Here is a 15288-nt window from a genome sequence, read left to right as displayed (position 1 = left end):
ATTTCAAACTTCATGCAACTCATGTTTACTTGTTCTTCCTCTTCTACTACAAAGTATTTGGAAATACAGGAAACCAAAATAATTCTTTTCTAATGTGGAAGTTCAGACTTTGTTGCAACTACAGAGCATATTCAGACAGAACTTTGCTCTGATACCAATTGTTAGCAGAAACGTGAAAATATAAAGAACAAGAAAAAACAACAATATTTAACGTGGTTTGGATCAAAATGATCCTACATCCACCAGAGAACACTGCCTTTATATTAACAAAGAAAGAGGAAAGAGAATTGCTCTATCAATTCTCTACTCTTCTAATCTATTTTACAAATACCTTAGAATAGAAAAGTGAGAAATGTCATGAGAGTTGTGTTTCAAATTAATCAAGAGCTACCTATTTATAGGAATAAATTTTTACTTTTGATGTCAAGATATCAAAGTTTACCAAACTTTCACCTACCAAGTTGCTACATTAATTTATTTAGAATCTTGTCAATTTTAACAAATTACTCATCTTCTTTGTTTTCCTTTCAATTTCCTTTTGTAGAGTATAATTGATTTGATCAAAACCTACTTTGAAAGGCAATCAGGGACATGCTACAACATTTGGAGTCGTGAGCCTAGATTGACCACACATGTCAATAGTGAAATTGTGAAGCTAATCATTTAAGACATACTGTGTCTCTTTAGTGCATGCTCATTGTAGAGTCTTGAGTTTTAGCAATGTTGAACTCTTTCATTAGGTATCTTCTTATTGTCAAATTTCAGGAAAATATATATAGGGCATGTATATTCCCTGTACTTCTCTTCTCAAGTTCAAATCTCTGATTTGTGCAGAACCGTTAGCCTTACCTAAGACACAACCTCCCAATCCACATCCGACCTACATGTAGATCTACAGATTTAGCACCATGGCTGGTGCACCATCCTCCTCTACCGAAGAAAACCTCCCAATCCACATCCAGTGTACATGTAGATCCAAACCAACGAGCCTGCGCGCTGCCTCAACTTCACAGGTCACCCTCAAACTATTTTGTGACCCATAGGCCCATTGTAAGAAAACAAAATCATAGTATCGCACAGCACTTGATAAAGCAAAAACAAAAAATTACAGGAAGCTCGAAAATAATGCTATATTTATAAATACACTACACAAATGCTAGTTATCTGAGAATGAAAGCTTCAAAAAATTATCACAAATGACTCCTATAAATCGAAATACTGAAAGGAACGAGATTACATACCCTGCTTTTACGATCAAGGTCACATGTATTATATTTTTAGGATTCTTATTTGCCTTGACATAGTAGCTTAACCCATTGTCTAGGACTTCATATTTTATTTCGAGTGGAGCAGTGGAAAACTCTTCCTGATAATCCAGCCCCTCTATGGGCTCTAAAAGTTCAAACTCATTCAGCTCATCATCATCATACTCAGATTCCCATTCTTCGTCTTCTTCTTCCTTATGCTCCGAAGGTTCCGGCGATGGTACCATATTCACCGATTCAAAGCAAAAAGTAACTTAGCTCAATGATTTTTTTGTGATGTTCTTCTTCTTCTTCTTCACTCTCTCTCCATCTCTGCTCACACACAAAGCACCTCTACTCTTATATATAACATTTTAATTTTGTGTAGAAAAGATTTTCGTAAATATAAATTTAATATATTCAAATGGATAGTACAACAGCTATTTCTTTGCTGCTTTTGCCACTGAGGAGGCCTGCACTCTAGTCTGTACTGGAGGCTGGTCTGCTTGTTGCACAAGAAAATCATATACTGTCACATTTATTATTATTCCACGTAACCACTTGGATTAAGTGTTCGTTTGGACTCGTCGAGATTTTGGGTATGGATATAAAGAGGCTATTCGAAAGATGCAAAGGGAGAGGGTGATTAGGCCTGATGAGATTTTAGTGGAAATCCCAAAAGTGCGTTTAGCAATGCAGGTATGGAGTGATGACTAGGTTGTTTAATGTCATTTCTAGAATGCTTGAAGAATGGAGGTCCTATTCTACAAGAGCAAAGGGGATAATCAAAATTGTAACAATTATAGGGGTATAAAGTTGTTAAGTTGCACTATAAAATTTGGAAGAGGGTAGTGGAAATGAGGATGTGGAGGGGTGTGTTTATTATCAAGAATCAATTTAGATTCATTTCAAGATGTTCAACTGCACAAGTCATTCATCTCGTAGAGAAATTAGTGGAGCAATACAGAAAGAGGAAGTGTTATTTAGCTACGGTGTTCATTGATCAAGAATAGGCATATGAGGGGTTCTTTAGAGATGTTGGAGACTAAAGGACTACCCGAGCTTACATTCAAATGTCATTTTTCAATTTTAAATTCAAACACTTTTTTTCAAGCCTACTAATTATGAATTTATGACTTGCTTCTAGCATTAATGGGTTACTTTAGCTGATTAAATAAGTTGCTTTATGTGTTGAAAGTGTCATCTTTTTGAAATTATCAAGGACTCTTTTATGTCTTTTTGGTCTAGTACATTACAATTGGCCTACTTCATCAACTTATAAGGAAGTTGACTCATTACAAGATGTTATTAATGTTAGGTCAAATTTCTCAATGAATATTTGTTTTTATATATAAAAAGTTGGAAATAAAAAATATATTTATTTGCATAGCCATTTCTTTTTATTCAAATTTAAATGACCGCGTACGTTGTATTTTTCTTCTTTCAAAACAAAGACTTGGATCAAATTAAGCATGAAGTACTTGAAAACCCAGTAATCTTTTTTTTTTTATTTTCAATATTTTTATCCTTTATCCTACATTAATCAAAAGGCCCCTTTACGTTTTGCATGCATGGTGCTCTTTCTTGGACGTAGGAATTTGAATATTGCGTTAAATTAAGTAGGCCATACTTGTTTAACCACAAAGCTGATTAAAAAAATAAATAAGAGTAGGACATACTTATGTTGGAAATATTTAACAATTAATTCAGATTCACTTTGTTGTTGCGGTCCCAGAACCAATAGAATATAATTCTGCATTGCGCAATTTATTAATTTGAAGTGCTCTCGTGTCACCACGGTTTCAACATATATTATTCTCTTTATGGAGATGGAGAAGGAGAAGGAGAAGGAGAAGGAGAAGGAGAAGGAGATGGAGATGGAGATGGAGATGGAGATTGAGAAGAAGAAAGAAGAACATCACATTGATAAGAAGCAGAAGCAGAAGACGGAGAATCAAAAGATTTTCTACTTTTCGATTACATCTGTGATGTAGAGTTTTTCTTCTATTTTAATCTGAATTATTTTTTCCTTTTTTTGAAACTTAGGATGAGGTTGTTAAAGCTCTTCGGCCTCTGAAACTATCTCGCAACAATAATTTGGATCCCGAAAAGGTGATTATACTCCATTTTGTTTTGTTTTTAATCACAATCAGTAATTTCTGTAACTGATTTTCTATTCAATTTTTTTTGTGTGCGTGTTTCAGGGCCTCCGTTACCACTTCAGTTTTGGATGCAGAGAAATGTAACTCTCTTTTCGGGTTTTTTTTTTCCGGATGATTGTTAGTGTTATGCTCCTTTGGATTTTATTATATCGTATCCTTGAATCCATTATTATGTGCCCATACAAATTAATCATGGGCCATAAACTAGATTTGAACTGGTTACACTAGGATTTTCAGTCCTCTAAATTGGAACCACTAACATGAGGATTTTTAGTCGTTATTACCTTATTTTACCCTGTTACAATCTATTTAAACTTTGTATTCATTTAACAATACAAAATATTCATTATGTAACAATATATAACAACCATTCACAAGGTTTAAAGTCTATTGTGATTTTGGATTTTGATGATTTTTTGTTCTGTCTTCGTAGGGATATCGTGACTGACCCTCCAGCTTGCTATCGCTCCCCACCTTATGCAACCATGTATGGCTATGAAGAAGCTAAAATCATGCATCAGATTCACTGCAGAAAACTAAGAGACATGACCGGCCGCTACAGCTATAAGTGGTGACTTGGTGCAGTACTGGTAGCCCTCTTCTATCTCGTGATCTAACTATCTATTAGTTTTGAAGCTTTTGTTCAACAATATGTACGTAAAGATCAGATTGTTTATTTCCATGTATTAAGTACCTAATTGGGATCTATATGCTATGGTTATCTCCTTTTCTCTAACTATGGTTCAGTATTATTTATCTCCATTTGTTTTGTTATCTTCATCTCTATGGCTTATTCGTTTAACATGGTTGTTATATATTTGTTTCATGGTTAGTATTGGTTAACAATTTTTGTGGATCAACTTATTTTCTTCCTCCCAAGTGTATGTGCTTTGTTGCATTTTCTATAACTTTACTTCAACATTATTTATCTCCTTTCGTTTGTTATATTTAGTCCATTGATTTTGCTAATTGGTTGTGTAAATTGTCTGTTCGATCCTACGTTTTGCTTGGTATAACCAAAAATCTCTCTAAAATTGGGTTATTTGCTTAACGTTGTCGTTATTATATCTTTGCTTCATGATCTTGGTTAAAAAGTTCTTCTCCCCCTTGTGTAACACATCCTTCCAATTTTCATAATGGTCCAAAGCAAAATGTTTTATCTTGTTATTGATTGCGAGGAAATTTTTTTAATCAAATATAGACATTCTTGCAGTCTTTTTGTGTAATAAAGATCAATGCGAAGGGGTTTGCTATTGTAACCTTTTTTCCGTGTATGTCATAGAGAGTGACGGAACTTACTTTTATTTGGTGTTGCCAAAAAAATGCTAACTTTCTGAATTAAAGCTAAAAAAAAATGTCTAAAAGTTAAAACATCGAAAAATAAGTTAATTCAAACCCCTGCTAAATCTTGTGGAAAGTCAACTAAAGTCTCTCTCACTTGGAATAGAGCGCAACAGATGCAACAAAATTCTAATGAATGAAAAAGAAACAGAAAATGAAGAAAGTATTAGCTGGTTCATTCCATGCTGGTTTACAAGAAACAGAAATATTTTCGTATATGTTAAGTTACTTTTTTTAATTTTGAATCCCGTAAATTCTGGACCAATTTTGACTATTTGCATAACCAATTCCATCAAATATAATATTCTTAGTTAAATAGTATTCACAAATAATGCTGAAGTCTTGTCTAGCTTATTTTCCCACTTTCTCAAGTATTGCAATAATAATATATTCAACGTAATTCATGAACAGGGTGTGAGGAGGGTAAAAGTGTACTAAAATTTTATTTTTATCTCGTGAAGATAGAGATAATATTTTCGAAAGACTCTCAATTTGAATAACGCACATCAAAACAATTAAAAGAAAAATACGTAAATAAAGAGGAGTAGAGGACATAGCAAATAAAAGGCATAACACAACATTCAGAAAATAAGGAGCAATAACAATGATCAAATAATGCAATAATTGTATCTCAAAAAATAACGAGTAATTAAAAAACATAAGTCAGACAACTACGAGAAAAATGTTATACCATTAATTAGAAAAGGGAAGTCAAAAAGTTAACATCCCCTGCAAAGCTGGGTAAAATATGGATTAAACTTGCATATCTAGTGTGTAAAAAAATGCATGTATACACGTATCAGTAATTATTTTTTTGGCATAATACATAAAATAGACATTTTTAACTTGATTTCAACTAACAACTAACATCAAGACACCTCAACTCATTCCATTGTATTCGTTGAAATGTCTAAATATGCTTATGCATTCTGAATGTTGAAGGGTTTACTTATCAATTGAAGCTAAGTTAACACGTCTGCCTTATGCCTTCTTTTTTTTGTTTTATGATTTTTCCTCTTTGTATAAAGCTAGGCTTTAGCCTGTGGCCTTTTGGATAAGATCAAGTGTAGTATCTATACTTATCAGTTTAATATTTGATAGGTGGGTCATCAAATCATATGAAATTAACTCACTAGTTGCACTATATGTGTACTTCTCGAAGGAATTTGCATATGTATACAGAGTTGGAGACGAATGTAAAGGATTCAATTAAACTCACAGAACTGGCTCTTAAAAAGCAACAAGTAATTAGAATTTAAGAGTTTCCTACGATCGATAACTACGTTCCCGGACTGGAAAGGAACAATGAAAAAGACGGCATAGTATGCATATATTGTTAGAGACTCCTAGTGGGCAAATAAAAATTTTCTATGTCCCTAGATCCCCTCTTCCTAACTTGCTACTTGCAAAAACCTCATAAACCTCAACCAAGAGAATAAGCATCAAATCCAAATTCTCCCCCTTCTAACATGGCTCCATCTTGCTCCTGCATTTTTTTTCAAATAAAATATTTCAGTACGTTAACACGCCAAAGCAATACCATTATGTTATGTAGTATTAGACAACTATATTGCTCAGACTCTTTGAAAATGTTAATGGGTGCCTATCGGATATTCTAAAAGTCCGATATGGCTTCCACAACATTTTTTGAGAGTTTGAGCAGCATAGTTAGACCGCAACAAACGAGTTGATTTCTCAGACTATTAGTTGATTGAGTGACCATCTAGAAATCAACCCGCAACAAATTGCTGTAATAATGACTGTTAATCTTGGGATCTTTGAGAAGAAATAACAGAGAGTACCCAAAATCTGAGCTTGTAAAAGCAAAAGGGGACTAACCAACTATTAAGTTGAACCTAATATAGAATTATTCAACTGAAAAGAGATACATAAAACAATGAGCTTAAAAGTTGAAGGCATCAATACATGCATTAGGTGCAGATATTGATCGATTTGTACAAACTAAATCCCCATTTGATGTCAATATTTAAGGGAATACTAGATTACGAGAAACTTTTTGCATTAAGAAGCATTAGGTCAGATCTTTCTTTTACGCATTTTCGTCTTCTTTGGTTAGTATAAGCATATTTCATCAGTAGACCATATAAAATATTTCTCAGACAGGCACAGTGAAGGTTGAAAACATAATTCTGATGAGTGAAAAAACTTCCGTCTTCCCTCATGAAAGCAGAAATTGCCTCTAGAGCACACCCTAGAAGGCATAGTTTGAACTGCTAGTAGCTCGTTAAGTTACTTTTCATTATTAAAGGTCTATTTTACGGAGAATTCCTATAAGTTGACACATAATATGTGAAGACAATAAAGATCACTAGTTTGCATCCATGACATAAAATTCCTCGAGTGATTAACTAACCCTGGCAATAAAAGGTGCTCCAAGTCCAAGTTGCCACAGTAAAAGACAACCGGCAATGCCATTGAATTGTTTTTTTTACTCCTCTTTTGTGGTGATGGTAAAGAGTGTGCAGGGTGATTTGTAACCCTCTAGTGATCTCTTTCGCCGTTGGTTACAAGGTAATACAGGTATAACTTAAAATCACTCTCAATTTCATATAAACAGATATTTATCTAGACTAATAAGGGCCACCAATTTAAGTGTCCTTTCCTCAAGAAAGCTTATCTGATCTATCACCACACCTGAGAACGCGGACTCAGGTCGTGTACTAAATTCATCATTTTATTCAAAATAGTAGTATGCCCAGCTAACATTCGTATGTGGTGCTCGAGATTACCATTCAGGTCTCAAAAACTCTTCTTTTTTTGAAAAAAAAAAAGAAGTTGTGATGTCAAGGCCAGCTTGCACACACCTCGTTTGAATCTGACTAAACTTCAGAATAAAAATTTGAAAGCTTCAAAAATAAGAAAGACAGAGACCAAAAGAGATTCGTTTACCCGTTTAATTGCACTCATTAGATCATCAAGGGATCCATAGCCCTGAGGAAGAAAACCAACTTGTTGCTTTGTTGTCTGGAAGAGGTAGTCTTCATTTGTACTTGTCCTCGAGTTCTGAGTTAATTTTTCACTCTCACTATGGTGTATGTGCATTGAAGAACCTCCATTTGATCTGCCAGTCAAAGACGTCTCCACCCTTCTGCAGAACAAATCATTGTTTTGGTCCATAGGATGGGTTAAAGAGGTCATTCCACCATTGCTAGAAACTTGAGAGCTCACATTGCCAAACATATTGTTTGAGTTGTGGGAATAATGTTGGTTCTGATCTGGCCACCGTTGGCAGGTTGCTTGGTTCATAATCTGAACAGCTCCCCCGAAATTTTCATGGCATTGTGTTTCTCCTCTTGAAGCCTCGAAAGGTAGGGAAACTATGGTGGAGGTTGAAAAATCAACAGGGTTGTTCTGCAAATGAGAGCCAGTTGAAGTATCACTGTCTCGTACTCTGTCGTGAGGCAAATGGCTGTAGTTGAAAGGTTCAGTCAACGGAAAGGAGCTTGACTGGAACTTCAGAGGCTGGATAGAAGTTTGCCAATTCTCATTATATCTATCATGGTCCAGAAAATTGGAAGAACCGCTTACACCAGCATTAAAGGCCTCGGAGCTAAAAGAGGCTATGTTGAGAGAAGTCTGATTTCCAAATCCCGCCCCCATCAGTGGTTGCTGGGAGTTCACTTGAAGCAAAATAGGATTATTTGAGACATTGGGCATAGAGCTGTTTGCGCTACCAACCAACCTAGAGTTCGTGAATGTACTGGCTGCTGTGTGCAGTCCTGACTCATCCAAAGGATTCAATTCAACCATGCGTGTGGCACACTTACTCTGCTGCAATTGATCAAGCTCCAACGATGCAGGAATCCCTTGGAACAAATTAGCATTCTGGCTTGCAGGTGGAACATTTGGATTCAATTTCATCAAGGCATTGATGGAGTTGTTGCTCAAATTTTGACCACGATTAGGTTGGAGCATAGGTGATGATGCTAGATTGCGAAGACTTACACCAGCAGGACTATTTAGTCTGCCAAGCATGCCTCCTGATGCATATGATGATGATAAGCTAGCCTGACCGAACCTTCCTGATCCAGCCAACGTTCGAAAACCACCAAGCCCGTCGAGTGAACCCATTCGCATGTATGCAGAATCTTTACCCCCTAATGCAGCGGCAACCATGTTGGCTTGCTGGGCATCTGCCGTGTTGATCCTTTTCAAGAAGAGCCTATACTTCTGTGGCACAGAACAAAAGGAAAGGAAAATTAAAACTTTAAAAACTTTATACCTTTGTGTTTCTACCAAAAAATACAGGACACGAAGCACAGAAACTCTTGAAACACCTTTGTAACAACAACAAAAAAAAACAGTGTAATCCCACAGGTGGAGTCTGGGGAAGAGTGTAAGCAGACCTTACCCCAACCTTGGGATGTAGAGGGGTTGTTCCCGATAGACCCTCGGCTCAAGGAAAAAGCATATCAAAACAAATCTGGAACACCTTTGTAATCTTTAAGAAAATATTGGAGGAAATAATCTAGCTTAAGATCTGTATTGGTTCCCTTTATTATATTTCCACATGCATATTAAAACATAATTGTTTGAATGAGCTAAATAACATTTGTGAAACATAGCAAGAATTTTTTTTCCCTAAGATATAGCAAGGGTATATGACTCTTCCTATTCTTGGTACATGCTTTTAACATTCACCTCATTTATTTTCACATCTAAAAAAAGGTCTAGCCAGAAACCCCTTATTCTGTAAAATATAAAGAATCGGGACTCAAATGCAAACATAGGGAATTATAACGAAACAAAGAGAGAATAATGCCTGGAGATGGCTAGCCACATTCTCTCTTGTAAGTCCTTCAACATTCATCAGATCAAGAATCCTCTTAGGGACAGCTTCTGCATCAGAAACGTGATTGAGAAATAAGTCCATTAATATGGGAACATGCTTAATAAAAATAGATGAAGAATCTAAGATTACCACAGTAATGCTAAAAAACTCACTTTCAAGGCCTAACTGATGAACTGCTGTAACAAACTTCTTGTGAAGCTCTATGGACCAAACAACACGAGGTTTCTTCTGAGTTGCTGGGTCTTCATCATCATTTCCATTTTCATCGCTTTCATATTCTTCATCCTTCCTTTTCTTGTTAACCTTCCCATTTTGATCTGCATTACCTGAAAGTTGCGATCCTCTTTCACCTTCTCCGCCTCCCTGGTGAGCCTTGTCTTGATCATCAGACTTCTTGTGGTTCTTAGGCTCAACTTTCTTTCTCCTTATTACGTGTTGCCATATATTCTTCAGCTCCTCAAGGCGGACAGGTTTCACCAAATAGTCACAAGCACCGTGATGTATTCCCTTCATTACAAGGTTGCTATCACTGTTTGCTGACAACACTGGACAAGAAAAGGTTAATGGTCAAGAAACGAAACGAACTTTAATGGATTGATTTGATATCAGTAAATTAAAAGATATTCACTTCTTGATGCAATAATATCTTATCCAACGGCAGCCTTGGGAAAAGAACATCAAGGACAGATATACAATTAAGATAAATGAAGGTTTTTATACTTATGACTGGAAGATCCATCTCGAGACCAACAAGCTCCAGAAGTTTAAAGCCATCCATATCAGGCATGTGGACATCACTGATCACCAAGTCAAATCTATCTTTGTTTTCCCTCAACATCGTCAACGCCGTTCTTGCCTGACTCGTCGTAGTTACTGTGAAACAGCAGACCATATTCAGAAAATGCAATTTAAATTTTGATTGGGGAAACAAAAACATTCAGTCAGATTGAAAGAACCGAAAAAATAAACGAAGGAAATCAAGTTAGGAAGTTTCAAATCTCCCCATAAATTTACAATGGTACACATAGTTGAACTCCAAAGCTGTCATGAATAACGACAACTACTACGCCTCAGTCCCAAACAAGTTGAGATCGGCTGTATGAATCTCACTTATTCATTTAAGTTCGGATCATATAATCATCATACTGAATCTAATAAAACTGAAAAATAAGTTTTACAGACACGCACAGACACATCAAAGCTATCATGAACATCTCAGAGAAAATTAGGCTTCAAACGAGACTATTCAAAATGAGAATATAAAATGGAGTATTTGGACTTGATTATTACTCCATAGTTAAGTTGTACACAACAACAACTGAGCCTCAATCCCAAACAAGTTGGAGACGGCGATCCATTTAAGCTCAACTACACAGTCAAGTTGAAAAAGCCAAAATCAAATCATAAGAGCTTCTAGATTCCTTTTTTTATTTATGACTTCCATTGTTGTAAAGAACCCAGGGTCTTTCTGAAACAGTGTTTCTACCTCCGCATGAGGTAGGAGTAAGGTCGGTATGATTAATGTCCGTGTACGCTCTACCCTCTCAGACCACACAAGTGGTTACACAGCATATGTTGCTGTTGTTGTTGTTGACTTTCATTGTTGAAGATTAACAATCCAATTTAAAGGAAACGTGAACCATGCATGAAGAGAAAAGCAAAATTAACAGCAACTGAGAAACATGAAAAAACTAGGAACTATGAAAAAACAAATAAAAACTTCTTCTGTGAGTTGAAATCTAAACTTCTCCTTTTGGAAACAACTTCCCAAACAGCAGAAATTGCAAATAGCATCAAACTGAATCAATTCAAAAAACTTACCAACTACTCCAAATTGATAATCAAAAAAATGTAATCTTTCAGCAAAAACATAGAAAAACAGAAATACCGTGATACTGGCATTTCCTAAGCAGTCCATCCAACAACTTCAAACAAATTGGGTCATCATCAACAGCAAGAACCCTCATACCAACTGGAAAATTATCATAGTTTTCCCTTTCACCACCCATATTTCCTCTAATTTCCTCCACAGTCATTTCAAGAACCACAAATTAAACAGCCCCACAAGAGAAAAAAGACCACCCAAACAGAATAAGAAGAAAAAGATTACAACTTTAGCACAAAACCACAAAAGGGTCACTTTTCAAGAATCTTTCTGAGAACCCCAGAAAAGAGAACACTCTGAATAAATCAAGCAACTGATGAAGAAGAAGAAGAAGAAAAAGAAGAGATCTTTAGAAGGAGAGAGAGAAAAAGAGACAAGATTGGAACTTGGAGTTATAGTAAGTAATGATGGTGATTGGCCAGAACAAAGTGAAATGGTTTTCAACTCAACAATACACCAAAATAAGAAGTTATTTTTTTAGTCACCACAGCACAACCCCCACCCCCCACCCCTCGGGTAAACTCTGCTTCAGTCTTCACCATCAAGACCTCAACTTTTTCTCTGTGATCTGTCTTTTGCTTTTTTTCTACCCACACCCCTATACTCTCCTCTTATCACAAAAAGACATTGGTAATAATACAAAAATGATTTTTTTTTCCATTTGGGCTATTGTTATATATGGACATAAAGCTATAATGTTTTATGCAGTTGCCAGTTGAGTGAATATATATTATAGTCTTATGTGAAGCTTTTTTTCCAACTTTACTCTCTTTTAACTCATATATGGGAACCAGAAGCATGCTTATTTGGAACTGAGCTTTTTGTAGACTTTTTAGAAATTATCACATGCGGCTCATCTCCATGTACATTATTCACATTTCAAGAAATCTTGACCTTCCATTTTGGATATTCATTGTTTAACCTAGTGTTGCATATAGGTCGGTTATGTTTGATTTTAAATTATCGGTTATCGCTTTATGAATTTGTAGATATGTTAAATCGTTACATAATTATTAAGATATCGATTTATTGACTATTAATTTATCGGTTACTGATCATTATCTATTCGATTATCGGTTTAACCGTTAAGATTTGACACATAAAAAATATATTGAAAATCACTTTAAGCAAGGTGACAAACTAAATGAACCGTGCACATAAGTTGACAGATTACATCTTGCTCAAAAGCAAATACTAACACCTTGTCGAATAATCGAGAGTTTGAGATAACAAAAATAGAAGTATGAAACTAAACCTGAGTTAAGGACTTCATATACCAAATGGTATAAATATAATTTATTAATTTACTATCTGGTTATAGATTAATCCGTTCAAAAAAATCTCAAAATGTTAAAAACCGATAATTTAATATATAAAAAAATCAAATCATTACCGAAATTGCTAAACTAATATATATTTTTTTCGATTTGATTATGCACATCCCTAGTTCAAACTAATCTTAACAACTTTACTGTTTAATAATGGATTTCTTGATGTGAATTAAAATTTAATTGGACCTCGAATATTTTGTTAGAGATTGCTTTACTTGCAATATAAGATTTTCTTAAGCAAACACAAATCTAATTATCTAACTAATTATATGCTTAAGTTTTTTTTGGATCTTACTTGGATTTATCTAATCTAGAAACATTGCCAAGCAAAAACATGTACAATTAAACAACAATAGAAAGGGTTATGGTTGACTTGATAATTCATGATTTATACAATAAGGTAGTAATTTTTTAGGACTGTTGTTTATCTAAAAAGGTACTAAAACTTTAATAGATTGGGAAAAATTCATGAAGAAATCTTTTCTAATTACTAATGATTTTGTACTTGAATGCTAATGATATTTTCCTTTTGTAGTTGTGTTTTACAACTCTCATTTCAGCCATTACTTTCTTTGATTTGCGTGATTTAAGGTTTTATTTTTTCAACTTTTTTAAGGAATTGACTTCACATTAATTAATTAATTATATTAGTCACCCCATTAATAAGTACAACATGTTATTTCATTAAAAACATGGGTCTACAAACGAAAATAAATGATTGGCTATTTTTCCTCTAGGTAAAAGAATACCCACCAAGAGTTAAAAAGTTTTCAAGTTCAAACCCAAAAATCAAATTATTAATGTTTTATTTTAAGAAAAGATTTTTCAATATAAATTTAAATTAATCAGATTAAAATTGAGTGAAAATACTCCAATCTTTTTTCCACACATTGTTAGCACAATGATCACATTCTCTTAGAATGAACAAAGGGAAGATTTTTATTGATAACAAATTGACTCTTTATTCATTCTATTTAATAAACTCATCTCTCTATATATAATATAAATATAATAGTAGTAAATATTTTATAACTGAAATTAGATTTTATTGATCGTGTATTTATTTATTTTATAATCGATAAATTCCTATAAAGTTTATTTTTCATAGCCTTTGAAATTCAAGAATGGTGGGTTTGCCCCTTAACACTTTCCTACTTAAATAGTAAATTTAGTTGTGCCCTAGAACTTTTTGAAAAATGACAATTAAATTAAGCACAAACTACTAACACAACAATTTTTCAATGATTTAGCAAAATATGAATTATTACTCTTCCAAGACACGTTTGACAATAATTTTACAAATAAAAATAAAATTATGAACTATTGTAGAAGTGAACGATTTGATCTCAAATTATCATTTATTTTTGTTCAACTGATCGATTCAAATTAATTAGGTTTCGTTCTGAGTAGAAGTGAATTACTTGATCACAAATTTAATGATTGTGTTCTCTAAATTTTAAAATATGTTTTTTCTTTCAATTAGATCTATAAAACTTCTAATTGTTATTTTTTGGTTATAAAAAATAATAAATCATTTAAAAGATGACGATAAGTCTTTTGTGGAATCATCTCAGTGATTTGTTTCTATATATTTCAAGGCATAAAATCATTCACTTATTAAGAAAAAAAATTCTATGTTACATACATATTAGATGCATTAAAACAATCTAAATCAACTATTGTTTTGTTTTTCTTTATTGTCAAGAAAAAACAAAAAAAATAAAATGACGTTATGAAATTATTGTTAACATATTGTTAAATATCTCACAGCTAATCCTTTATAATTCATTATTTTTTTTAGATTGAATAATTTATCATTAAATAAAATTAGTGACATACTTTTTATTGTTTCGTGCCCACCAGAGATTGTTAGTGACAATGAAAATATGAAATTAATTAGAGAAAATATTTCTCTAAAAATGTTTCTAAAGTAAAAGTTACATAAAAGGTTAAGCACTAAAAACGTACCAAAAATAAACTAGACATGGTAACTTTTTTAATAAAAAATAAAATATATGGTACCATAAACTTTTAATTAAATAATTTAATAGTATCACATTGGTCAACCATGTGCCACCAATTAATTTGAGAATCATATTCATTATATTAACATTAACTTAACCAATCCTCGTCATGTCATTATTATGAAAAGATTCAAATCAACAATAGTGACATTATTGTGTATTGTTGTGAATGACAGTGTGAAAAGCAATTGTTAAAATTATTATTTAACCAATTTAGAATGAACATGAATCTATAATATTCATACATGAAATTTCATAAATTTCATGAGAATTTAAAAATTATGCAAAACACATGTGTGAAATGCAAACATGCATTCTAATTTAACTCAAATTACAAATCGTCTGAAAGATGATGTTATTTAAATAATATTTTAGAAATTAAATTTATAAATGCGTCTTATAAGTGTATTTCAAGTAAGCACTTATAAATTGCACTCTCGAAATACATTGAGATACCATGTTTTGGATATAAATTTACAAATCGTGTT

General features: G+C 33.5%; 1 protein-coding gene and 1 pseudogene across 1 annotated transcript; one reads left to right on the top strand and one right to left on the bottom strand.

The window, feature by feature from the left end:
• Positions 1-5782: 5782 nt before the first annotated feature.
• On the top strand, positions 5783-5894 carry LOC129871830 (U2 spliceosomal RNA; annotated as a pseudogene).
• LOC129870244 (two-component response regulator ORR24-like) lies at positions 5867-11941 on the bottom strand. Its single transcript, XM_055944946.1, has 6 exons — positions 11449-11941; positions 10281-10433; positions 9713-10105; positions 9531-9607; positions 7658-8938; positions 5867-6233 (listed from the first exon to the last, which is right to left on the bottom strand). The coding sequence occupies exons 1-6, from the start codon at positions 11594-11596 to the stop codon at positions 6171-6173; spliced, it is 2115 nt and encodes a 704-aa protein (XP_055800921.1). The 5' UTR covers positions 11597-11941; the 3' UTR covers positions 5867-6170.
• Between the last annotated feature and the right edge of the window lie 3347 nt (positions 11942-15288).

This window comes from Solanum dulcamara, chromosome 10 (genome assembly GCF_947179165.1).
Source record: "Solanum dulcamara chromosome 10, daSolDulc1.2, whole genome shotgun sequence".
NCBI classification, from domain to species: Eukaryota; Viridiplantae; Streptophyta; class Magnoliopsida; order Solanales; family Solanaceae; genus Solanum; species Solanum dulcamara.
This window is presented reverse-complemented; position numbering and strand designations above follow the sequence as displayed.

Coding starts and splice junctions, on each gene's coding strand:
- LOC129870244 (XM_055944946.1), bottom strand. CDS start 11,596: ATGACTGTGGAGGAAATTAGAGGAAATATGGGTGGTGAAAGGGAAAAC. Junction 10,106..10,280: donor GATGGATCTTCCAGTCATAA/GTATAAAAACCT, acceptor TTTCTTGTCCAG/TGTTGTCAGCAAACAGTGAT. Junction 6,234..7,657: donor TAATGAGTGCAATTAAACGG/GTAAACGAATCT, acceptor AAAAAAATGCAG/GAGCAAGATGGAGCCATGTT.